At 28.9% G+C, this 24779-nt stretch overlaps 5 protein-coding genes and 1 pseudogene across 6 annotated transcripts; 2 read left to right on the top strand and 4 right to left on the bottom strand.

Moving 5' to 3' along the window:
- Positions 1-13457: 13457 nt before the first annotated feature.
- Positions 13458-14183, bottom strand: TVAGG3_1006410 (uncharacterized protein; the record flags this gene model as incomplete). The annotated part of the gene is made up of 1 exon (XM_051254431.1): positions 13793-14104. One exon carries the CDS (start codon positions 14102-14104, stop codon positions 13793-13795), a length of 312 nt encoding a protein of 103 aa, XP_051080005.1.
- Positions 14184-14639: 456 nt separating this feature from the next.
- TVAGG3_1006400 lies at positions 14640-17295 on the top strand (annotated as a pseudogene). Its single transcript has one exon — positions 14640-16820. A coding segment is annotated over exon 1 (2181 nt).
- Positions 17296-17466: 171 nt separating this feature from the next.
- On the bottom strand, positions 17467-19321 carry TVAGG3_1006390 (vesicle docking involved in exocytosis; the record flags this gene model as incomplete). The annotated part of the gene is made up of 1 exon (XM_051254430.1): positions 17548-19305. The coding sequence occupies one exon, from the start codon at positions 19303-19305 to the stop codon at positions 17548-17550; it is 1758 nt and encodes a 585-aa protein (XP_051080004.1).
- Positions 19322-19581: 260 nt separating this feature from the next.
- TVAGG3_1006380 (uncharacterized protein) lies at positions 19582-20407 on the bottom strand (the record flags this gene model as incomplete). The annotated part of the gene is made up of 1 exon (XM_001303237.1): positions 19655-20407. One exon carries the CDS (start codon positions 20405-20407, stop codon positions 19655-19657), a length of 753 nt encoding a protein of 250 aa, XP_001303238.1.
- Positions 20408-21234: 827 nt separating this feature from the next.
- TVAGG3_1006370 (ankyrin repeat and SOCS box-containing protein 4 family) lies at positions 21235-23001 on the top strand (the record flags this gene model as incomplete). The annotated part of the gene is made up of 1 exon (XM_001303236.2): positions 21416-22849. One exon carries the CDS (start codon positions 21416-21418, stop codon positions 22847-22849), a length of 1434 nt encoding a protein of 477 aa, XP_001303237.1.
- A 174-nt stretch (positions 23002-23175) lies between these two features.
- On the bottom strand, positions 23176-24540 carry TVAGG3_1006360 (NTF2-like family; the record flags this gene model as incomplete). The annotated part of the gene is made up of 1 exon (XM_001303235.1): positions 23213-24439. The coding sequence occupies one exon, from the start codon at positions 24437-24439 to the stop codon at positions 23213-23215; it is 1227 nt and encodes a 408-aa protein (XP_001303236.1).
- Positions 24541-24779: the final 239 nt, after the last annotated feature.

Raw genomic sequence — 24779 nt, 5'->3', positions numbered from 1 at the left:
AATAATCGAAGTATATAGTATACACAATCATTTTTTTTTGTATTGATGAATTATATTTATTAAATAATATCAAATAATTCAATCATCAAATTTAATATTCTTCAAACTTCATCATCGAGAAATAAAATGATACCACAGAGTAGGTTCTGATGAATAGTATACATAATTGCCATGGATAATGAATTTTCAAAATAATCGTCACTTTTAGTGAAATTTCACTTTTGGTTTTGGTCGCACCCGTAAAAAATTTTTGTATTCCATCTTTCAATTCTAAAAATAATAAAAGAAAAGATAAGATTTCATTTTTTTGAGAATGTGAAAACGAATACTGTCAATTTTTGATAGTGATAGTTTCTTTCAATTTTTTTAAAATTTTTTTTCAAAATTTATTGAGCGTTGGTCTCTATCTTTTTCTCAAATTTCTATCATAAACAACGACGTAAGGAGAAGGTGTAATTGAGTAATTCATTATGATTACTTTTTTATTACTTCTTTACAAAGATATTGACAAACGTTTTTATTCTAGTGACGGCAAAAACCTCACAAAAGTTAATGATACATCACTAGACCTCAGGATATCATCCACATGCGAAATCATCCAAGATCAATGCTTTTACCTTCTCAAAACTTTATTTTCCTTTTCATTTGAAGAAAATCCTAACTTAACTACAATTGGAAAAAATAGTTTTTGTGGATGTACAAATCTTACTACTATAAATCTATCATCATGCAAGAAACTTACAAAAATATCTTCTTATGCATTTAATGGCTGTTCTAATGTCAATCAGATACTTTTACCAGAAGGACTCCTAGAAATAGGAAGCAGTGCATTTTATTCTATTTCACAAATGACAAGTATTATCATTCCAGCATCTGTTGAAAAAATACATAATAAGGTATTTAATTGCTGTGATAAACTCCAAAATGTTACTTTTGAGGAAGGATCAAATTTAACTTCATTAGAAAATAAAGTATTTACTCAAACTGCAATCACTTTGTTTCAAATTCCAGAAAAAGTTTCTAAAATTCATGGAGAAGCATTTTATTATGGAAAATTAACAAATATTTCGGTTCATCCTAGTAGTAACTACTTAACATCTGATGGAAATGCTGTTTATTCAAAAAATGAAAGTATTTTATTTTTTATTTGTAACAAAACAGGATATGAAATTCCAGATACAATCACAACAATTAATGAGTATTGCTTTTCATATTCAACCATTGAAACACTTATAATTCCAAATTCAGTCACAACTATTGGAGTGTATTGCTTTCATGATTCACACATAAAAACTATTGTTCTTCCAAATTCACTCACAAGTATTGGAGATCAATGCTTTTATTGTACAATCTATCGAAACAATTACACAATTCAATCTCCACAAACTATTGGAAAGTATTGCTTTATACTTTCACATATCAAAAACCAATTATAATTCCAAATACAGTCACAACTCTTGGAAAGTTTTTCTTAATTACATTCACGTATCGAATATTTACAATTCCAAATTCAATCACAACTATTGGTGTTTCAATCCTTTATTGGTACAGATCTCAGACACAATTATAATTTCCATCAAGTGTGAAAGGATGAAAAAATGGCTTTCTAGATTGTTCATCAACTTTAATAAATGTTACTTTTTAGGTCCATAGACTACATTGGTGAATATGTATTTGGTTGTTGTGAAAATCTTGAACTAATTAAATTCCCTAATTCAACAATGACTTTAGAGGATCTGGTTTTGTTACAACAGAAATGCCAGAAGTCAAATTATCGTTCACTTGCAAAACTCTATTTTACGATCCTCAATTTCCTGCTTTTTATTCAATTAAAAGAAATACAAATGTTTCAATATCATATCTGAATGAATCAAATCTTATTATTACACCAGACTGCTTGATTATGGATTCTGATCAAGCCATAATTTATGAATATTGGGGATATTTTCCTTATTATGATAATACTCGTATTACAATTCCTAAATCTGTTAAAAAAATCAACGAAAAAGTATTTGAAAATTCTATAATTGAGAAATTTTATTTCACAGAAGATTCTCAAATAACTTATATAGGAAAAGAAGCATTTAGAAATTGTTCAAAATAAGATCATTTAATTATTCATTTCCTTATTTACAAACATTAGGAACATCATCATTTAAAGATTGCAATAATTTAGAAAATTTCACATTTTCATCACCAGTTTTGACTGTTATGAATAATGCATTTGAGAATTGCATTAAATTAAAGAAAGTCGTAATATCACAAATATTCCTTATCATTGTTTTTGTGGATGTACTAATTTAGAAGAAGTTACAATTCGAGAAGGATCAGAAGAGATTGGATATAAATCATTTGAGAATTGTTCTTCATTATTAAGTATTAAAATTCCACAATCTTTTAAAATCATTTCAGAATATTCATTTCTTTATTGTAAGAAACTAAAATCAATTATATTCAGTGAAACAAACTCACTTGATACATTTTCAATTAATTCTATTTCAGAATGCGAATCTCTTACAAATATCAGTAATTTTTCATCAGAAAAATACAAATGCATTGATAATACTTTATACTACAAAAACAATAATAAATGGGAACTTATTTTTCATTTGAGTTCCTCAAAAGACAAAGAACTCAACATTAGCTGCGATGTTATCTGTAGTTATTCATTCAATTCTAGCAACAACATTGAGAAAATCAATATTACATCAGACAGTGTTTCTGTTATTGAAGAACATTCATTCAACAACTGTTTAAATCTGAAATACATCAATTTCCCACTTTCAGTTTCAGATGTTGAGATTGATGCATTCCATGATTGCAAATCCATTCGATGTCCTCTTATTATTGAGAACACATCCACAGATTATCTTAAAATGATTGTTTCTTCCGGAATTCCACGAAGACTTATGATTTCATGTCATATTGCACATGTTTCGAATAATCTTTTAAATCTCAAATCTTTACGTTATCCTTCTACACATCTTTTCTGGAAACATCTTACTAAGTAAAACTATTTTTATTAATCATCCTGTTTTTACTTCTATATATTTATTCCTAATGAAAATTATCTTATGTAGAAACAATATAGTTTTGTATCATATGTTTTAAGAATCACGACTATTTTAAAAAGTGTTTTCTTTCTTTTATTTTTTTCTTATTATTAATGTTTGCACCAGATGAAATTATAAGTTCTGCTGTTTCTTTATTATTATTATTCAATGCTGAATAATAAAAAGAAGTATTTCCAGATTCATTTTTTTTTTCATTGATATTTGCACTATGTGAAAGAAAATATTTGCAAAAGAATGTAATATTGAATCTGTCTTAATCAATAAAGCATTTCTTAATATCAATAATCGAAGTATATAGTATACACAATCATTTTTTTTTGTATTGATGAATTTATATTTATTAAATAATATCAAATAATTCAATCATCAAATTTAATATTCTTCAAACTTCATCATCGAGAAATAAAATGATACCACAGAGTAGGTTCTGATGAATAGTAATACATAATTGCCATGGATAATGAATTTTCAAAATAATCGTCACTTTTAGTGAAATTTCACTTTTGTTTTGGTTTCGCACCCGTAAAAATTTTTGTATTCCATCTTTCAATTCTAAAAATAATAAAAGAAAAGATAAGATTTCATTTTTTTGAGAATGTGAAAACGAATACTGTCAATTTTTGATATGATAGTGATAGTTTCTTTCAATTTTTTTAAAATTTTTTTTCAAATTTATTGAGAAAAATTTATTGTTGGTCTCTATCTTTTTCTCAATTTCTATCATAAACAACGACGTAAGGAGAAGGTGTAATTGAGTAATTCATTATGATTACTTTTTTATTACTTCTTTACAAAGATATTTGACAAACGTTTTTATTCTAGTGACGGCAAAAACCTACAAAAGTTAATGATACATCACTAGACCTCAGGATATCATCCACATGCAAATCATCCAAGATCAATGCTTTTTACCTTCTCAAACTTTATTTTCCTTTTCATTTGAAGAAATCCTAACTTAACTACAATTGGAAAAAATAGTTTTTGTGGATGTACAAATCTTACTACTATAAATCTATCATCATGCAAGAAACTTACAAAAATATCTTCTTATGCATTTTTAATGCCTAATGTCAATCAGATACTTTTACCAGAAGGACTCCTGAAAATAGGAAGCAGTGCATTTTTTATTTACACAAATGACAAGTATTATCATCCAGCATCTGTTAAAAGAATACATAATAAGGTATTTAAATTGCTGTGATAAACTCCAAAATGTTACTTTTGAGGAAGGATCAAATTTAACTTCATTAGAAAAATAGTATTTACTAACTGCAATCACTTGTTTCAAATTCCAGAAAAAGTTTCTAAAATTCATGGAGAAGCATTTTATTATGGAAAATTAACAAATATTTCGGTTCATCCAAATAATAACTACTTAACATCTGATGGAAATGCTGTTTATTCAAAAAATGAAAGTATTTTATTTTTTATTTGTAACAAAACAGGATATGAAATTCCAGATACAATCACAACAATTAATGAGTATTGCTTTTCATATTCAACCATTGAAACACTTATAATTCCAAATTCAGTCACAACTATTGGAGTGTATTGCTTTCATGATTCACACATAAAAACTATTGTTCTTCCAAATTCACTCACAAGTATTGGAGATCTGCTTTATTGTACATCTATCGAAACAATTACAATTCCAAATTCAACCACAACTATTGGAAAGTATTGCTTTATACTTCATATCAAAACAATTATAATTCCAAATACAGTCACAACTCTTGGAAAGTTTTTCTTATATTTCAAATATCGGAAATATTTACAATTCCAAATTCAATCACAACTATTTGGTGCAATCCTTTTATGGTACAATCTCAGAACAATTATAATTCCATCAAGTGTAAAATGATTGAGGTGGCTTTCTCTTATTGTCACTTTAATAAATTTACTTTTTTAGGTCCAAGTAGACTACATTGATGAATATGTATTTGTTTGTGAAAATCTTGAACTAATTAAATTCCCTAATTCAACAATGACTGTTAGAGGATCTTTTTTGTACAACAGAAATGCCAGAAGTCAAATTATCGTTCACTTGCAAAACTCTATTTTATCGATTTTCTATTTTTTGTCAATTAAAAGAAATACAAAAGTTTCAATTTCATATCTGAATGAATCAAATCTTATTATTACACCAGACTGCTTGATTATGGATTCTGATCAAGCCATAATTTATGAATATTGGGGATATTTCCTTATTATGATAATACTCGTATTACAATTCCTAAATCTGTTAAAAAAATCAACGAAAAAGTATTTGAAAATTCTATAATTGAGAAATTTTATTTCACAGAAGATTCTCAAATAACTTATATAGGAAAAGAAGCATTTAGAAATTGTTCAAAAATAAGATCATTTAATTATTCATTTCCTTATTTACAAACATTAGGAACATCATCATTTAAAGATTGCAATAATTTAGAAAATTTCACATTTTCATCACCAGTTTTGACTGTTATGAATAATGCATTTGAGAATTGCATTAAATTAAAGAAAGTTCGTAATATCACAAATATTCCTTATCATTGTTTTTGTGGATGTACTAATTTAGAAGAAGTTACAATTCGAGAAGGATCAGAAGAGATTGGATATAAATCATTTGAGAATTGTTCTTCATTATTAAGTATTAAAATTCCACAATCTTTTAAAATCATTTCAGAATATTCATTTCTTTATTGTAAGAAACTAAAATCAATTATATTCAGTGAAACAAACTCACTTGATACATTTTCAATTAATTCTATTTCAGAATGCGAATCTCTTACAAATATCAGTAATTTTTCATCAGAAAAATACAAATGCATTGATAATACTTTATACTACAAAAACAATAATAAATGGGAACTTATTTTTCATTTGAGTTCCTCAAAAGACAAAGAACTCAACATTAGCTGCGATGTTATCTGTAGTTATTCATTCAATTCTAGCAACAACATTGAGAAAATCAATATTACATCAGACAGTGTTTCTGTTATTGAAGAACATTCATTCAACAACTGTTTAAATCTGAAATACATCAATTTCCCACTTTCAGTTTCAGATGTTGAGATTGATGCATTCCATGATTGCAAATCCATTCGATGTCCTCTTATTATTGAGAACACATCCACAGATTATCTTAAAATGATTGTTTCTTCCGGAATTCCACGAAGACTTATGATTTCATGTCATATTGCACATGTTTCGAATAATCTTTTAAATCTCAAATCTTTACGTTATCCTTCTACACATCTTTTCTGGAAACATCTTACTAAGTAAAACTATTTTTATTTTATCATAATGAACAACATCCTGTTTTCTATTAAATATATTTATTCCTAATGAAAATTATCTTATGTAGAAACAATATAGTTTTGTATCATATGTTTTAAGAATCACGACTATTTTAAAAAGTGTTTTCTTTCTTTTATTTTTTTCTTATTATTAATGTTTGCACCAGATGAAATTATAAGTTCTGCTGTTTCTTTATTATTATTATTCAATGCTGAATAATAAAAAGAAGTATTTCCAGATTCATTTTTTTTTTCATTGATATTTGCACTATGTGAAAGAAAATATTTGCAAAAGAATGTAATATTGAATCTGTCTTAATCAATAAAGCATTTCTTAATATCAATAATCGAAGTATATAGTATACACAATCATTTTTTTTTGTATTGATGAATTATATTTATTAAATAATATCAAATAATTCAATCATCAAATTTAATATTCTTCAAACTTCATCATCGAGAAATAAAATGATACCACAGAGTAGGTTCTGATGAATAGTATACATAATTGCCATGGATAATGAATTTTCAAAATAATCGTCACTTTTAGTGAAATTTCACTTTTGGTTTTGGTCGCACCCGTAAAAAATTTTTGTATTCCATCTTTCAATTCTAAAAATAATAAAAGAAAAGATAAGATTTCATTTTTTTGAGAATGTGAAAACGAATACTGTCAATTTTTGATAGTGATAGTTTCTTTCAATTTTTTTAAAATTTTTTTTCAAAAATTTATTGAGCGTTGGTCTCTATCTTTTTCTCAAATTTCTATCATAAACAACGACGTAAGGAGAAGGTGTAATTGAGTAATTCATTATGATTACTTTTTTATTACTTCTTTACAAAGATATTGACAAACGTTTTTATTCTAGTGACGGCAAAAACCTCACAAAAGTTAATGATACATCACTAGACCTCAGGATATCATCCACATGCGAAATCATCCAAGATCAATGCTTTTACCTTCTCAAAACTTTATTTTCCTTTTCATTTGAAGAAAATCCTAACTTAACTACAATTGGAAAAAATAGTTTTTGTGGATGTACAAATCTTACTACTATAAATCTATCATCATGCAAGAAACTTACAAAAATATCTTCTTATGCATTTAATGGCTGTTCTAATGTCAATCAGATACTTTTACCAGAAGGACTCCTAGAAATAGGAAGCAGTGCATTTTATTCTATTTCACAAATGACAAGTATTATCATTCCAGCATCTGTTGAAAAAATACATAATAAGGTATTTAATTGCTGTGATAAACTCCAAAATGTTACTTTTGAGGAAGGATCAAATTTAACTTCATTAGAAAATAAAGTATTTACTCAAACTGCAATCACTTTGTTTCAAATTCCAGAAAAAGTTTCTAAAATTCATGGAGAAGCATTTTATTATGGAAAATTAACAAATATTTCGGTTCATCCTAGTAGTAACTACTTAACATCTGATGGAAATGCTGTTTATTCAAAAAATGAAAGTTTTATTTTTTATTTGTAACAAAACAGGATATGAAATTCCAGATACAATCACAACAATTAATGAGTATTGCTTTTCATATTCAACCATTGAAACACTTATAATTCCAAATTCAGTCACAACTATTGGAGTGTATTGCTTTCATGATTCACACATAAAAACTATTGTTCTTCCAAATTCACTCACAAGTATTGAGATCAATGCTTTTATTGTACATCTATCGAAACAATTACAATTCCAAATTCAACCACAACTATTGGAAAGTATTGCTTTATACTTTCACATATCAAAACAATTATAATTCCAAATACAGTCACAACTCTTGGAAAGTTTTTCTTATTACATTCACGTATCGGAATATTTACAATTCCAAATTCAATCACACTATTGGTGTTCAATCCTTTTATGGTACAGATCTCAGAACAATTATAATTCCATCAAGTGTGAAAAGGATTGAAAAAAATGGCTTTCTATGATTGTCAAACTTTAATAAATGTTACTTTTTTAGGTCCAATAGACTACATTGTGAATATGTATTTGGTTGTTGTGAAAATCTTGAACTAATTAAATTCCCTAATTCAACAATGACTGTTAGAGATCTGGTTTTGTTACAACAGAAATGCCAGAAGTCAAATTATCGTTCACTTGCAAAACTCTATTTTACGATCCTCAATTTCCTGCTTTTTATTCAATTAAAAGAAATACAAATGTTTCAATATCATATCTGAATGAATCAAATCTTTTATTACACCAGACTGCTTGATTATGGATTCTGATCAAGCCATAATTTATGAATATTGGGGATATTTTCCTTATTATGATAATACTCGTATTACAATTCCTAAATCTGTTAAAAAAATCAACGAAAAAGTATTTGAAAATTCTATAATTGAGAAATTTTATTTCACAGAAGATTCTCAAATAACTTATATAGGAAAAGAAGCATTTAGAAATTGTTCAAAAATAAGATCATTTAATTATTCATTTCCTTATTTACAAACATTAGGAACATCATCATTTAAAGATTGCAATAATTTAGAAAATTTCACATTTTCATCACCAGTTTTGACTGTTATGAATAATGCATTTGAGAATTGCATTAAATTAAAGAAAGTTCGTAATATCACAAATATTCCTTATCATTGTTTTTGTGGATGTACTAATTTAGAAGAAGTTACAATTCGAGAAGGATCAGAAGAGATTGGATATAAATCATTTGAGAATTGTTCTTCATTATTAAGTATTAAAATTCCACAATCTTTTAAAATCATTTCAGAATATTCATTTCTTTATTGTAAGAAACTAAAATCAATTATATTCAGTGAAACAAACTCACTTGATACATTTTCAATTAATTCTATTTCAGAATGCGAATCTCTTACAAATATCAGTAATTTTTCATCAGAAAAATACAAATGCATTGATAATACTTTATACTACAAAAACAATAATAAATGGGAACTTATTTTTCTTGAGTTCCTCAAAGACAAAGAACTCAACATTAGCTGCGATGTTATCTGTAGTTATTCATTCAATTCTAGCAACAACATTGAGAAAATCAATATTACATCAGACAGTGTTTCTGTTATTGAAGAACATTCATTCAACAACTGTTTAAATCTGAAATACATCAATTTCCCACTTTCAGTTTCAGATGTTGAGATTGATGCATTCCATGATTGCAAATCCATTCGATGTCCTCTTATTATTGAGAACACATCCACAGATTATCTTAAAATGATTGTTTCTTCCGGAATTCCACGAAGACTTATGATTTCATGTCATATTGCACATGTTTCGAATAATCTTTTAAATCTCAAATCTTTACGTTATCCTTCTACACATCTTTTCTGGAAACATCTTACTAAGTAAAACTATTTTTATTTTATCATAATGAACAACATCCTGTTTTCTATTAAATATATTTATTCCTAATGAAAATTATCTTATGTAGAAACAATATAGTTTTTGTATCATATGTTTTAAGAATCACGACTATTTTAAAAAGTGTTTTCTTTCTTTTATTTTTTTCTTATTATTAATGTTTGCACCAGATGAAATTATAAGTTCTGCTGTTTCTTTATTATTATTATTCAATGCTGAATAATAAAAAGAAGTATTTCCAGATTCATTTTTTTTTTCATTGATATTTGCACTATGTGAAAGAAAATATTTGCAAAAGAATGTAATATTGAATCTGTCTTAATCAATAAAGCATTTCTTAATATCAATAATCGAAGTATATAGTATACACAATCATTTTTTTTTGTATTGATGAATTATATTTATTAAATAATATCAAATAATTCAATCATCAAATTTAATATTCTTCAAACTTCATCAATCGAGAAATAAAATGATACCACAGAGTAGGTTCTGATGAATAGTATACATAATTGCCATGGATAATGAATTTTCAAAATAATCGTCACTTTTAGTGAAATTTCACTTTGGTTTTGGTCGCACCGTAAAAAATTTTTGTATTCCATCTTTCAATTCTAAAAATAATAAAAGAAAAGATAAGATTTCATTTTTTGAGAATGTGAAAACGAATACTGTCAATTTTTGATAGTGATAGTTTCTTTCAATTTTTTTAAAATTTTTTTTCAAAATTTATTGAGCGTTGGTCTCTATCTTTTTCTCAAATTTCTATCATAAACAACGACGTAAGGAGAAGGTGTAATTGAGTAATTCATTATGATTACTTTTTTATTACTTCTTTACAAAGATATTGACAAACGTTTTTTTTTCTAGTGACGGCAAAAACCTCACAAAAGTTAATGATACATCACTAGACCTCAGGATATCATCCACATGCGAAATCATCCAAGATCAATGCTTTTACCTTCTCAAAACTTTATTTTCCTTTTCATTTGAAGAAAATCCTAACCTTAACTACAATTGGAAAAAATAGTTTTTGTGGATGTACAAATCTTACTACTATAAATCTATCATCATGCAAGAAACTTACAAAAATATCTTCTTATGCATTTAATGGCTGTTCTAATGTCAATCAGATACTTTTACCAGAAGGACTCCTAGAAATAGGAAGCAGTGCATTTTATTCTATTTCACAAATGACAAGTATTATCATTCCAGCACTGTTGAAAAAATACATAATAAGGTATTTAATTGCTGTGATAAACTCCAAAATGTTACTTTTGAGGAAGGATCAAATTTAACTTCATTAGAAAATAAAGTATTTACTCAAACTGCAATCACTTTGTTTCAAATTCCAGAAAAGTTTCTAAAAATTCATGGAGAAGCTTTTTATTATAATTAACAAATATTTCGGTTCATCCTAGTAGTAACTACTTAACATCTGATGGAAATGCTGTTTATTCAAAAAATGAAAGTATTTTATTTTTTATTTGTAACAAAACAGGATATGAAATTCCAGATACAATCACAACAATTAATGAGTATTGCTTTTCATATTCAACCATTGAAAACACTTATAATTCCAAATTCAGTCACAATATTGGAGTGTATTGCTTTCATGATTCACACATAAAAACTATTTTCTTCCAATTCACTCACAAGTATTGGAGATCAATGCTTTTATTGTACATCTATCGAAACAATTACAATTCCAAATTCAACCACAACTATTGGAAAGTATTGCTTTATACTTTCACATATCAAAACAATTATAATTCCAAATACAGTCACAACTCTTGGAAAGTTTTTCTTATTACATTCACGTATCGGAAATATTTACAATTCCAAATTCAATCAAATATTGGTGTTCAATCTTTTATGGTACAGATCTCAGAACAATTATAATTCCATCAAGTGTGAAAAGGATTGAAAAATGGCTTTCTATGATTGTCAAACTTAATAAATGTTACTTTTTTAGTCCAATAGACTACATTGGTGAATATGTATTTGGTTGTTGTGAAAATCTTGAACTAAATTAAATTCCTAATTCAACAATGACTGTTATAGAATTATTTTGTTACAGAATCATGCCAAAAGTCAAATTGTCGTTCACTTGCAAAACTCTATTTTATCATTCTTCATATATTTTTTGTCAATTAAAAGAAATACAAAAGTTTCAATTTATATCTGAATGAATCAAATCTTATTATTACACCAGACTGTTTGATTATGGATTCTGATCAAGCCATAATTTATGAATATTGGGGATATTTTCCTTATTATGATAATACTCGTATTACAATTCCTAAATCTGTTAAAAAAATCAACGAAAAAGTATTTGAAAATTCTATAATTGAGAAATTTTATTTCACAGAAGATTCTCAAATAACTTATATAGGAAAAGAAGCATTTAGAAATTGTTCAAAAATAAGATCATTTAATTATTCATTTCCTTATTTACAAACATTAGGCATGTCATCATTTAAAGATTGCAATAATTTAGAAAATTTCACATTTTCATCACCAGTTTTGACTGTTATGAATAATGCATTTGAGAATTGTATTAAATTAAAGAAAGTTAATATATCACAAATATTCCTTATCATTGTTTTTGTGGATGTACTAATTTAGAAGAAGTTACAATTCGAGAAGGATCAGAAGAGATTGGATATAAATCATTTGAGAATTGTTCTTCATTAGAAAGTATTAAAATTCCACAATCTTTTAAAATGATTTCAGAATATTCATTTCTTTATTGTAAGAAACTAAAATCAATTATATTCAGTGAAACAAACTCACTTGATACATTTTCAATTAATTCTATTTCAGAATGCGAATCTCTTACAAATATCAGTAATTTTTCATCAGATAAATACAAATGTATTGATAATACTTTATACTACAAAAACAATAATAAATGGGAACTTATTTTTCATTTGAGTTCCTCAAAAGACAAAGAACTCAACATTAGCTGCGATGTTATCTGTAGTTATTCATTCAATTCTAGCAACAACATTGAGAAAATCAATATTACATCAGACAGTGTTTCTGTTATTGAAGAACATTCATTCAACAACTGTTTAAATCTGAAATACATCAATTTCCCACTTTCAGTTTCAGATGTTGAGATTGATGCATTCCATGATTGCAAATCCATTCGATGTCCTCTTATTATTGAGAACACATCCACAGATTATCTTAAAATGATTGTTTCTTCCGGAATTCCACGAAGACTTATGATTTCATGTCATATTGCACATGTTTCGAATAATCTTTTAAATCTCAAATCTTTACGTTATCCTTCTACACATCTTTTCTGGAAACATCTTACTAATAAAACTATTTTTATTCTATCATAATGAATATCAACCTGTTTTTTATTAAATATATTTATTCCTAATGAAAATTATCTACGAAAAATATCTTAAGATGAAACATTACAGTTTCGCTCCATGTGTAGTAAGATTTTCGATTATTTCTTTATAATTATTCAAAGCTGCATAATGATGAGCAGTTTTTCTTATATCATCTTTTTTATTGAGACTTGCACTATATAGAAGAAGACTACCAACTACTTCTTTACTATTAAAATGTGCTTTCTAAATTCACCTTGCTCAATGATATTTGCACTACGTGAAAAAAAATTTGCAAAATAATGAAATATTGAACCTGTATTAATTCATAAAGCATTTTTCAATATCATTATTTTAATCGAAGAAAATTAGAGATGCTTGAAGATTTTATAGCATAAACAATCAAATAATAATCATTCTTCATGAATGTAACAAAATCAAATATATTTTTCATGCAAATTCCATTTGCATCTTTGGCATGATGATCATTAGACATGAGTTTATCAATATAGAAAAATAACTTTGTATAGGGGCTATTAAACAATATGATATTTTTTTTTATGTCATATATTCTCAACACTTTGTTTGTATGAAAAAAGCCATATTCATTATGAATAACAGCAAATCGAGGTAGTTTATTTTATTTTCAAACGGAAAAACTAAAGAAGATAAAAATAGAATTCAAAAACACATAAATCTATCACTTTAACTAGAAATAAAAACAAGATTTTTATTGTGCAGATTCAATTAAGTCTTCAAATTCACTTGGCTTGACTTTTCGTGGGCCAGAGATGGTATATATAGCGTGGTAGTTATAAATTTGGAATAAAATTGAAGAGAAAACGAGAATTATTGTTGCAGTTCTACGATAGCTTTCTTCATTGCTGAAAACTTCTTGGCATACAGTTGTATATACGCACTTTCCTGATGCTGACATTAAAACATTGGAATAACCACAGCATCTTAATGCTTTTTCTATTTTTGAAAATTGGTCTTGATAAGTTACATTTGTCCATACGTCCTTTAACTGCTTTTCATCCATTTTAATAAATCCGATTCCGTATGTCATCAATCCAATTTCGGATAAAGTAACTAATGTATATGCCGAATAATATATTAATTTTTCGAAGGATCTAAATATATAACAAATTCCAACAAGACCGCGAAAAACATTACTGATATCATTGAGTAAAAAGATGTATCGATACCTACCTTTAAAAATCAGGTAAAGCATTGAAGTTTTGAGATATTTGTATTCGAGGAATAAAGCAGAGGCAAGAAAGAGAACAGTCATCATTGAAGAAAGAAATAACAATGTCTGTATCTTAAATGCCATGAAGAAAAAAAAAAAAATTTGTCATCATATCTGACATTCTGACATATCATTTATTTTTTTAAGCGACAATATTATATTTCGATCCTACATACCTTATAAAATATTGTTTAGAGAATGATTTTTAGTCAAAGCCAATATTTTATCTTCCGTTTCATACAATTAAAAGGTTTGTGATATGTTTGCTTGTATTACTTAGAAATTTATATGAATAATCTATTTCCAATCAAGATTCTCACTTTTGATGGAGGTGGAGCAAAATTGTTTTGAGCTCCAAAAAGAAATTCATAAACAAACACTCCTCCTCAAAGTATTGAATGACCAAATCGATAGGAAATCAAGTTTCTGTTACAAACTATGATGAAACAATTACTAATTTCGAAATTTTTATTTATAAATCGCTTAACAATAATGGAAAACTGTGACAAAAGCCAAATGAAAAAGTTCATAAAGCAATTACCAATTGAAAACAGATAAGATTGAAGCAGCAGATTCTTTTACTTCCTTAGATTTGCCAGATGATTTTTCCACAGTACCATTCAAATCATTTTTAAATTCATTATTCGATAGTTTCGAACAGTTCTTACCTGCATTTTACAAAATTGATATTACAAAACTCCCAAAAAATAAATCGTTAATTCATCCATCAATAACATTATTAAGAACCGTATTTCCAGCACTTTTTGCATACTGCTGGGCAGACGAACCAGCCAAATCATATGCAAATCAACTTATTTACTGGTTTTCACAGATATTAATAGATAACAAAGGAAATTACGCAGATGCTTTCAATAATTGGTTTTGTCATGCAGTCAGAGGATTCTATTCATGCTTAAATTTACTTCCTTTTATGAGAGAAACATTTCATGAAATTTTGATTGATTTCATACAAATTTACAACAGTTCAGACAAGTTTGTTGCAAAATATTTACTTACTTACGCTGAAACATGCTTAGAAAAAATTCAAAATAATTTTTATCTTCTTCCTGATGTATTAAACAATTTCTATCAACAGTTTTTCAAACTTGTTGATGAATGCGAATATATTACAGACAAAGAAGTCGAGAAAAATAATTTAATTAGAATATTATTTTTTGATTGCCTCATTAAACCAGTTTTCATCAATCTTTTACTTTACGGAGTATGTGAAATTCCAATGGCGAATGAAGATGCCCAGTATTTCTCTAATATTTATCAAGTTTTCGAATCAAAATTTAAATCTAAAGAAAGATTACCAGAAATTGACAAAGAATTACAACAAATGCAAGAATTTCAGTCATTTAATCCCTTCGTTGTCATTGATTTGATAAATGAATCAAAAGCAAAACAAAAATTGCCATCTCTTGCTTCTTTTTGCGATATTGTTCAATGTGCACATCAACCAATCTTTTTTACTACCAAAAGCTTATTGATTCTTTATAGATTCATTGTTTCCATTCAACAATTTTCTGATTTTCCAAAATCCATTGAAAGACCAATCAAAAACATCACGGAACAGACTCTAGATGATGCATTAGAGGATATTGACGAGCTTCCGTTCTGGTTCCCATGCTATTCAATGAAATATTTGGGAATTGATAATATTGAGATCAAAAAGAAGAAAAACAACTCATCGCTGTACAAGTTATTTAGTTCTCCATCGATTATACTCAATCCTAACCAGAATGACGTTAAAAAAGCCCTTCAAGAAAGCCTAAATTTGATAAATACAACAACGGAGTCGAAAATCAAGTCAGAAATGTTGTATATACTAAAGAACACTGATGTTACCACTGAAATTTCCAATCTCCGGAAAGAAATTAAAGATGTCCAAAAATTATTAACTGATAGAAAGGAGAGATCTAAACTTTTGAACTTGTTTAGTCGAGAACTATCAGAATTAACCCAATTGACATCTCATTCTGGCGTAAAAATCGCAATTGCTTCAAGTTTATTTGCGGAATTCATGGTTTACTCGAATAATCATCAACAAGTAGCCATATTTGATAAAGTCATTGGCCTTGTTGACTCTTTTCTTGGTCCTGCCAGTGAATTTCTCGGGAAATATTTATTGATGCAGTTTACTTTGATGATAAAGCCTTCTTCTAAGATACAAAAGAAGAAATACATTAAACCAGATACAGATGATGTAGAAACAGAGCTTAGATCGATGGTTTCACCCCCAATTAACGTATCAGGAATTCTTCCAAAGGTTTTACTTCTTTCAAAGGATGTTTCAACTATCCTGATGTACGGAATGATGAATGGAATCGAAATCCCTGTAATGAAATGCTATTCCCCGCCTTTTATTGAAAATCCTGCTGCAATTGCAAAAACAATCAATGAATTCATGAATGATTTGAGTCCAGAGGTCAGGAATAAGATATTTGATGAAAGAGAATTACAGGCTATTGAAGTTTTCCTTCTAACATTTTTATCCAAATAAATATTAGTTATTTGCTTGTTTGTTTTATATATAAATAGTTAAAAATTTCTTTTTATAGATAACAAACACTTTTTACAAGAAACAAAAATATCTTTAACGAAATGAAACAGATCTTCAGATTGAACCGGTTAATATCATAGTAAAGAAACAGTTAAATTTAATCTTTTACATGATGTACATATTGAAGGAAAAGCTCATTATGGAAGGACTTCTCTTCAAGTTGCATCATCAAAAATGTAGTAAATCGCAATTGTTAATGAACCAATTTTTGGGATCTTCTTTAACATATTTCAGCATTAAAACATGTCGAAGACAATTTCTTGATTATTTTGACTATTCACTCTTGAATCGACCAAGAAAGCAAGTTTAACAAGAATAGTGGCGGAAGAATACTTGGACTACAGATGCTGCAACTTATTTATTCAGGAACTTTCATTGGATGTTTCTTCAATTGAATACCTTAATTTCATAAATCGCACTTTGAACTTATAAATTAAAGCTTTTCATAATTATTTCTTTTCTCTCTTTTGAGTGTCTGTCAAGATCAAAAGAAATTATATAAACATTTAGTATGCCTTGTTATGTTGAAGATAGAGTTAATATTGTATTAACATTATTTTTTAAAAAATAATTTATTTATACAGTGTATTTACTCCATAATAGAATCATGTATTGGTAATCAAATAAAATAAAATGACATCTGTTTTAATTAACATTAAAAGTATTCTTAATCAGGCATAATTGGACACATTTCCTTAAGGAATCTATTTGCAGAGATGATAGAAGTACTTCCGATATAGTACTCAACACCTCCTGAGTAGATTCTGTTTCCAATTTCTCTGATTGCGATGGATTCAGAGTATGTCATGCCTCCGATGATAAACACCAGTATCTTCTTGACATCTGGCTCTTCAGCGAAAGGCTGGTCAACAACAGTCTTGACTTTGTACTTGATATTCAGTGCATCGAACGCTTTCAAGTAGCTAGACTTAGTAATTGGTCCTTCCGTCGCTTGTTGGACGAGACGGGCTGTGAGGGGAACGTAACCATCGTAGAAGGAGCCAATGTCTTTGTTGTTGAAGTCATCTACGACATCTTGGTTCGAATTCTTTGGTAATAATCCGAAAAGTGAAGCAGATGAACTGAAAGAGAAGGCGCGAGGAATTGGAACGAAGAGAATTGTCCTCTGTTGTGTGAGAAGGCCGATCTTTTCCATCTGTTCGAGGTATTTGACGAAACTAAGGCCAAATCTGGCAATGAGCTTGTTTCTGAATGGAATAATGATGTTTCCGGGCAGGCCACCGCGGGATTGTGATGCAATGCAGTAGAGACGAAGCGCTTCTGACCAGTGTTCGTCGTATCTGATGAGTCGATTTGCTAAATCAAGAGGTGGTTCGAATCCGAGGATGGAATTGAGTTCAAAGCCGATGGCTTCATTGAAAAGCTCATCGTTGGCCTTAGCGAGAGTAAGATGTGCCATGATTTCGAGATGAAGTGCGAAGTAAGGCTTTCTGTTGGCCAAGCTCTGTGCGTGCATGGCCTGTACCTTGAATTTAGCCATTTCCATACCTTTCTTGAGTACTTCACCGCGAGTAATTTTGTTCATTTCTTCACCGCACTTTGCGATGAAAGCGTTGGCCTCAGGAAGCTTCATTCCGCGAATGTCTTTGAACGCTGGATCATCATCACTAACGATGATCTGGCGCTTGTCAGACTTGATATCATCTGTTAAATTGAGAAGTCCGTAAGAAGGGTTCATTGTTTCATCAAGAACGCCGTTGTATGTAAATTGGGTAAGGAGTGGGGTCATGTTATCAACGATTCTGTCGAGAATAATGATCTTGTGGAAAGTTGGATGGGCTTGGAAAGCGCCAAGACCGATTTGAGCCTTCATTTCTTGAATAAGATGGGATACTCTTTCTGAGTTCTCACCAAATGTAACAACTTCTGGGAACATACCATGAAGAATTTCGATTTTGACAATTGCACGAGAAATTAAGAATAAATCATCGATATCGCCATCAATATATAGTCTCTTAAATGTTTCTGGAGCAGGTACAAGGAACTCGTAAGGTTCTACAGGAACCATATCAGCATGAAACTCGACGATATTAATTTGTCCATCCAATCCTGATGTTTTAACAACATTTCTGCATCTTTCACCATATCTTGGCATAATCAAGACATGCTTCTGATAATCAGGAGCTGTAGAAAACTTGTCTAAAATTCTTTTTAAGTAATCAGGATGGTTTGGTGTAAAAGCTACGACACAGCCTGTTGGTGTCTTAGGGGCCCATCCTTCAGCATCAGTGAGCTCAGCGAAGTACTTTTGAAAGACTTTGAAGTTAATAAGACGAAGAAGATAGCCTTCCATCTTCTTCGGATAGATTCCAATAGCACCTTTAGGGAGACTGGAGGCAAACTGCTGAAATTCAGTAGTTGCCTGCTCAAGAATCTGCGAAAAAGGGGAATCCTTGCCTGACATTGCTGAAAAGCGATAGCGATGATTATTTTTTTATGAATTTTATTTTTATATTTTTTTTGAACTTCATTGTTTTATCTTTTATTTCATCTCGATAGATGGAAAGTACCATTTATGGCTCATAATCCCATTAAATTTTATTCATATTGTTTCTAAAAAATTTAATTTTGATCAATAAGACTATGTTATAACATCATTTTCATTTAAAAATGCGCCACTACAGCTGATAAGTGAAAGATTTGAAATAAATAAATCGAAATTAAAAAATATATTTTAGATACAAACATTAATTTGAAAGTAATAGCAAAGAATATTAAATTAATATGAATTACAATGCAATTCATTATGGTAGTTACTTATTGAAGAATGCTTTTTGCTTATTATCTGATATTTGACTGATAAATCCTTGAATAACTTGAGGAGGGCATTTCCAGTGCATAGCCATTCTTGCACCTTGATAGGGATCAATTGCTGACTTCCATTTCTTGGAGAAGAAGCCATTTTTAGAACAAAGAGTTTTCGGATTAATTTCGAAGTATGATTGACGAAGGCATGCATCTCTGAAGTCACCCCATTTAACATCAACTTCCTCAAATTTGATTTCGGGTGTTTGACCTGATATGACGTCAATTGTATCGTTTAAAACATATTTAAGAATACCTTTTGGTATAGCTTCAGCCATTTTTCTGAGCTGATCGAGATTTTCTGGTCTGTAGAAAGTTCTATCTCTTCGAATGTACATATTGTTAGATTTGTGAAGCATATTGTAAATATTCATGTATCTTTCGTTTCCATCAATCATACGATAAAATGCGGATGGCGTCATGCTTTGTTCAACGAATCCAAAGCAAGTAGAGACGATTTCTAAATCACCTGTGTTAAATGCAGCATTTATCATTGCGAGTTTAACTGGTTGACGACCAAATTGGAATCTATCAAAAGGTGTATCATTTAAAAAGGCTTCTAAAAGTCTTTCTCCGATTTCTTCATCAGATAAACCTCTTGGAATTGCTTGGAACCTTTCTGCTAGTTCATTGATTTCTGCCTGCACTTTCTCAAGTTTTTCCTTCAAAACATTCAATTGGGCATCTTTTGCACTTGTCATCTTTGTCACTTTTTATAATTCATCGGAAATCAGAAAAAATACAAACTAATTCAATACCATTTGCAATACATTCTGATAGTGACATTGTTATGATAATGACAAAAGGAGGAACTTCGTCGACAACAAAGGTATCGACCAAAATTGTTCCAATTATGCATGACAGATGAAGTATAGTAAAAGTGTGTATGGACTCATAGAATGGCTTTAGTTTGATTTCGAGATATAATATCCCTGTTTTACTTGATAATGCATATGTTTTATCGGATTATGAAAATTAAACAAAAAATATGGCTCGAGACGAGCAAAATTCGAAGCTAAAAAAGGAAATTGTTTATTGATTTGGGTATTTTTTTGAAGTAACACTTTGTTCGTTTTTGCTTCGAAAAAATAAAGGTATCAACTTTAATGCAAGACGTGATGAGTTGAGCATCGAACAATTGGATTTTTTACAATACTAACATTCTTTAGTCCCAAGTATATTACAAGATAGTTGCCAATTGGAGTAATAAATTATTCTGCACCAATCATTTCTTTCATTTCTGGCATGACGAGCAGAAAGAAAGAAAGCAGTCTCCCTAGGAAAAAAGAAGAGAGGTGTCACATTTCGTGCATCTACCTTTAATAGGATGAAGATCTTTTTGATTTCGACCTTCTTATTCTTATAATGTTATTTTGTATCTGTGAACTTTATTGAAATCCATAAATTTTATCGGAAATCTTTGTGATCATTGCTTTTCCCATGTATAACATTGTAACTTTTCTTCTAATTAATACAAAGGATGTTTTGTATGGTAAAATGCAATTTTATAGCTTTTAAATTTTTTTCATGTCTGATCAAGACATTCATCCTAGCGAATACAGCAAATTGCGAAGTATCAACAAATACTACATCGATTCATATAATGCGTTGTACCAGCTCAAAATGGAAAAAGAAGAAGAATTAAACACAATTTACAAAAAGATCATAACAGAATTGATTGATTCAAAGAAACATCCACCCAAAATATTATGGAGGATATTTTAAAAATCATTCCGTATAATAACCGCTATGCGAAGGCATATTTATCTCTTGCCAAACTCATATCTGATGATTATCATGTCAAAGAAGTCGATAGTATTCAAATTATTTCAAACTTCCTTTTTTATAAAGAATATGGAATTAAATTAAACAAATTAGATAATTTCGAATCAATCAAAACAGATAATCTCGATATTCATACCAAAAATACGATCTACAGAGCAATTATGTATAATGACAAAGAAAAATTCATCACATTTACTGGAACAGACGAATTTGATAAAAATCAAAAACTTGAAAGCGATTTATATCCACCATTTTCTAAAAAAGAATATTCATTACTTGAATTATGTTGTTACCATGGAGCTGTTGATTGTTTCAAGTTATTAAGAACAAAATTTAACTCAGAAATAACCGAAAAATGTCTAGAATTTTCATTTTTAGGAGGAAATCCAGAGATCATGAGTGAATGCTTGAAATATCAAAAACCAACTTATAAGTGCGTGGAATATGCAATTATTTCACGCAACATTGATTTTGTTACATTCTTGATGAATGAATATAATATAGAGATCGATTTAGAAATTTGTGCAACTTTCAAAAATCTTGATGCATTTTTAGTTTATTTCGATCAAACTAATGATCTAAACAAATGCTTTATTAATTCGGCGAAATTTGCTATTCCATCTCTTTGTGAATATTTCCTATCACATGGTGCAAAAGTTAATGCAGAAAATAATTATGGTGAAACCGCTCTTCATTTTGCAGCAAAATATAATTGTAAAGAAACTGCAGAAGTTCTCCTTTCACATGGTGCAAATGTCAACGCAAAAGATATTGCTAAAGAAACCGCTCTTCATTTTGCAGCAAGATATAATTGTAAAGAAACTGCAGAAGTTCTCCTTTCACATGGTGCAAATGTCAATGCAAAAAATGAAGATTTTAAAGAAACCGCTCTTCATATTGCTGCAGACTTTAATTGTAAAGAAACGGTAGAAGTTCTTCTTAAACATGGTGCAAATATCAATGAAAAAAATAATATTGGAGAAACTGTTTTCCAAATTGCTGCAGACAGGAATTATAAAGAAATAGCTGAAGCTCTTCTTTCACATGGTCAAAATATCAATGAAAAAGATGAAAATGGATTTACAGCTCTTCATCTTGCAGCACCAAATAATTGTAAAGAAATAGTCGAACTTCTTCTTTCACGCGGTGCAAATATCAATGAAAAAAGTAATTTTGGTAGAACAGCTCTTCATTTTGCAGCAAAAAATAATAGACTAGAAACAGCCGAACTTCTTCTCTTACATGGTGCAAATGTCAATGAAAAAGATGAAGATGGATATACAGCTCTTCATTTTGCAGCAAGTTATAATAGTAAAGAAACAGCCGAACTTCTTTTTTCTCATGGTGCAAAAATATAATGTTCTGTTATAGGATGCTATTATTTCTTTTTCTGATATTTTCGATAATGCAATTCATTAGAACTAAAAAATAAATTATTATTACAGTCTTGCGAGAATCATTTTTGGAAATATATCTTATACTAAAAATGAGTTTTCCCTTTTATAATGACAATGATATAGTATCCCAACACAATAATTTCCTCAATAATTATAAAAATGGAACATGACAATCACTAAATATTTAGTCCCATTTTTCAAGAAACTATATGATCAGTATCCATTGGTATAAAAATCAAAATCGTTTTTAAAATTATGAAATATTTTGAAATATTGGGATGTAACAAGTTTATTTTTAATAATAGTATAAATAACAGTTTATTTTTACTCTAAAGGTGGTTCATGGAAGTATATTTCATCGTTCAAGATAAAATTACTTCCAGTGATTGAAGAAATAACAAAAGATCTATCAAACATAAAAGTATTTCCATATACGTCTTGATAAACTCCATGTAATACAAAAGTATGCAAGAAATCTTCCAAATCATAAGTTTCTATACGTGTTGGATAAGCATAGAAGCCTTTAACGAATATTTCAATTTGAGCTGATACTATATCTGATGGACCCGTAATGAAATTTCCAGTATTTATTGAAACATCGCGAGAATATTTCAAAAGACGTTTCATTGGAGAATCTGGTGCACAACCTTTAACAAGGACACTAAAGACAGACGATATAGGGTGGTAATATGATTTTAATGATGGTAAATCTTTCCATGAATTTTTCATAAATTCAACCATGAATTTGTTGATTGGTTTTGAAACGTCAATTCCACAAGTATCGAAATCATATATTGTTGGTGGCTCAATTCTGCCTTGCGCCCTTGGATTTCCTAATTTAACCAAATTTGGATTTATTGGATGCATTGGTACTATTCTACATGATATAACTAATGCTTTGCTGTTCTTCATTTCAACATCTTGGAAAAATTCATTAAGATCTTCATCTTTTGTAATAATTTGGATTTTTGATCGCTTCATGTTAGCAAGAAACTGTTGGTTGTTAATGCAAGGGTTTCCATTTAGCGCAAGTTTCTTTAATTTTGGAAAATATGTTTTCAATACGTTCTGAAGGAAGAATCCTTTAGTAATCCCGCTCTTGATAAAGCTTATTTGGCTGATTTCAGTACGATTTGAACAATTTGATGCAGCGTAAAGTAAAATTGAAGAGCCAATTCCTGGAAGATCAAGAGGTGTGCTAATTAAACTCTGAATTCCGGATAAATCTAATAAATCGTCTTTGACTTTTGATTTAATCAATTGAGTTATTGTAGTATAAATATCATTATTTTTTTCGAAGTTAATTACAGCAGCCAAAAATGGTTCACTAAGATCTTCCATTGATGCACCATTAATAACTCTAACTAATTGGTTTGCACTATGTAAATCTTTTGCTTCAATTAAAATAAAATCGTTAAAAGACTGACTTATTTGATATTCAACATCAACTTTAGCATCACCAAGCTTTGCGGTTAGCCATTCTTCGAATGAATTCTGTTGCTCTTGTTTAACATTTGCCACTGCAATGAATGCAGTAGGCCTTTCACCCATTTTTATGGCTAGAAAAAGCAAAATTCGAGCAGATTATAGTCTCTCATTTAATTATAAGCTATTTAATTACAGTAAATTGATGAATTTTCTTAAATTATTCACATTTTTATAAACACATAGAATTGATAGGAAAACACACTGCTTATCACAATATAGCACCATAGATACACTATGTCACCTTCTAAGATGCTCTCAATTACATATCAAAAAGATTTCAAAATTAGTAGGAGACTGCTTATGCGAATAGATGTAATAAAACACCTCTCAAGTTGTATCAATATATGATGGCAAAGATGTAACTAAATATAATCCCAAACAATGTTCATATTCAAAGGAAAAG

The sequence above is a fragment of the Trichomonas vaginalis genome, chromosome I, assembly GCF_026262505.1.
Source record: "Trichomonas vaginalis G3 chromosome I, whole genome shotgun sequence".
In the NCBI taxonomy this organism is placed as follows: Eukaryota; Parabasalia; order Trichomonadida; family Trichomonadidae; genus Trichomonas; species Trichomonas vaginalis.
This window is presented reverse-complemented; position numbering and strand designations above follow the sequence as displayed.